General features: G+C 45.7%; 1 protein-coding gene across 10 annotated transcripts in view; it reads right to left on the bottom strand.

Annotated features, from left to right (window-relative positions):
• Window positions 1-2,500, bottom strand: part of CREBRF (CREB3 regulatory factor) — a 91,512-nt gene that overhangs the window by 66,110 nt on the left and 22,902 nt on the right. For 7 of the 10 annotated variants that reach the window (XM_085871271.1, XM_085871275.1, XM_085871277.1 and 4 more), the window contains one exon: window positions 186-329. The exons of 2 other annotated variants lie outside the window; for them this stretch is intronic. In XM_085871271.1, the coding sequence (XP_085727397.1) occupies window positions 186-329 (144 nt within the window). Of the gene's footprint in view, window positions 1-185; window positions 330-2,500 lie in introns of those variants that run through there. One more of the 10 variants, XM_085871280.1, reaches the window with a different exon arrangement.

The raw sequence follows: 2,500 nt of genomic DNA, 5'->3' as shown, positions 1-2,500 counted from the left end.
CATCACGCATTGTCTAATTCTGCCTACCTTACTTAAGGCAACATGACAAGCTGGCTCGCTGACACAGTGCTTCAAGTGGTGATGGAAAGGGATTTGGGTTGGAACAACCACCCTCATTCAGTTACTTTTAATTGAACAAAAAGGTTGTGGCATTTCAGAAAGTTTCATAGGCAAGAATAACTTACAGAGTCAATACATGAGGAAGAAGAAGAGGAAACTGAAGATGTGGCGAGGATGTCAACAGGAAGGTTGATGTGGGAAGAAGAAAACGAAGGAGCGCAGGTGCCAAAATCATCTCCAAATGGGAGGTCCATCGCATTAACATTTGGCTGAGAGAGAGAGAGAGATAGAGAGAGGAATAAATCATAACAACAAATTATTCCTGTTGTGCTGACAACAACCACTGATGTACCTACATGTTCATCACCGATTACCCTAAAGGCAAACTCCTAACCTTAGCATCAATCAACAGCACTCTTCGCATCATGAGTGCGTTTCTCCAGATAAGACAAGCATATTAGTTTAATCGAGATCTCCTGCAGGTCAGCAGTAGACAACTCTACATCCTGTCTTTCCTACAGACGTATTCTGAGCACACCCTCTGTTACTACTTAGCAGTGTTCTTCCAACAGTCCACTGCATACTGATCCTGATTAAAAAAAAAAACTTCTTACACACTCTTCCATTGAACTTCTTTCATGAAAAAAACATCTTGCTCTTTGCAAAGCAAAAGTGCAACTACATTTGGTGAGGTTGAATATAATCAAGTATCAATTGGTAAAGATCATCGAAAGAAATCACTATTTTGTGTGACTTGAAAAGTTGTCATCAATGGACTATAGCTAGTGAAGCACTTCTATTAGACAGACATTCTTAAACATCCTCGCATCATATACATGCCCCTTCCCTCTCATCTCCAAACAAACTCCTCATACAGCTCTCCTCACCCCCTTCCACATTCCCTTGCCTTGTTCTTCTCTCTCCTATATCAATTTGCTCAATTTAAAATTTATGAGTCAGTTTAATCTCAACCCATGTAGATATATAAATGGCTGCTCATTGCAATGGCTAACAAAATATTCACCTGTCTTTATTGTAATACAAACAAATTCATAGCAAAAATAACATGCATGCATACTGTACATGCATACAACAGATAATTGTCCTGAGATAGTTATCCCATTAATATATGTGCAGATAGATCCCTACCTTTTGTCTAGTGGGACAGCAGGGAGTGCGTTGCAATAGGCTATTAGTTAGGTTTATTAAATCATTTTCCCCTCCATTCCACTTCCCACTCTTCCTCTTTTCACTGCTGAGGTAAATTTGCCTCGCTTGCTACCCTCGTCTCGCTTACCACAGCGGGACGATCCATGGTGCCTTGCCTCGCTTGCTACCCTCGTCCCGCTTATCACAGCGTACCATCGTCTACCCGGACTCTCGCTTTCTGAGTCAAAATCCCGACGTTCGGCTGGACAAACGCTGTAGCTGCACCACATCCACCTACGAAAGGCCAGAAATGCGCGGCTTGGGCAGACCATAGCGGAGCTGGCTGAAACCCAGCCCAGAAAGGCAAAACACGTGAAGGGCCGGTCCAATCAGGATGCTCGGATCGGACGATGACGTCGGTTTCGAAATGGCTCCTCCCCGAACTCCAGGCTCTATAAAGTACGGTGCAATCCTCAGAGAGTGGTCGAAGTTGGTTGGTCGAAGTTGGTTGGTCGAAGTTGGTTGGTCGAAGTGGTTGCGAAGGTAGTTGGGTTGGTTAGAAGGAGAATTGCAGATGAGAATTGGAGGCAAATTGAAGAGTGAGGGAATTGAAAGGGGTTTGGAGTAGTTGTGAGTGAGTGTTCCTGCTACTTGTCTCCACCAACACGACGTTGAACCGCCACTTGCTTCTCGACCAAGCCTCCTGTCTGGCCCCGCTTTCTGTTCCTCATCTCCGACCTCACGACCTCGACGAACGGCCTCTTGCCTGATCCTGCCTGCTGCTCATCTCTCGCCCCCCCTCCCTTTGGACTCCGCTCTTCTCAACTCAAGCCCCTCCTGCAGACACGATCTCCACAGTGCAGTGGTGGCCAAACAACTCAACCGTTGTCGGGTGCCGCACCACGGAGCATCCCTCTTCCAAAACGCTCAGGTACTGAGGGACTGTAACCTCAATGCCCTCCCTCCCTCCCTGGCTGGCTGGCTGCAAAAGTCCCTTTCACAATTGGGTTTACTTTGTCTGAGAGTGTTGGCGCCTGTCCGTTAAGTAAGCCTGTACAAGATCTTTTATTGTTGTGATTGTTGCTTTATTAATCTCGTGTCAAGTCTGCACTGTGTTTGCTTTGTAAGTTGCTTGTAAAATTGCCGCACCCCACACCTCTCTCATCTTTCCCTGCATTACACCCCCAATAAACCTGTTGTGCCACATGCTTTTCCTCGCTTATTGTAAATAAATAATTGTTGTAGAAATGTTCCCAGCTCGCCTTTGTCTTTTCCCTCATTGGTCCAGCAT

The sequence above is a fragment of the Eptatretus burgeri genome, chromosome 2, assembly GCF_056783735.1.
Source record: "Eptatretus burgeri isolate ZD-2024b chromosome 2, Ebu_testis_v1, whole genome shotgun sequence".
Classification (NCBI taxonomy): domain Eukaryota; kingdom Metazoa; phylum Chordata; class Myxini; order Myxiniformes; family Myxinidae; genus Eptatretus; species Eptatretus burgeri.
The sequence above is the reverse complement of the archived record's forward strand: the minus strand, read 5'-3'. Positions and strand labels throughout refer to the sequence as shown.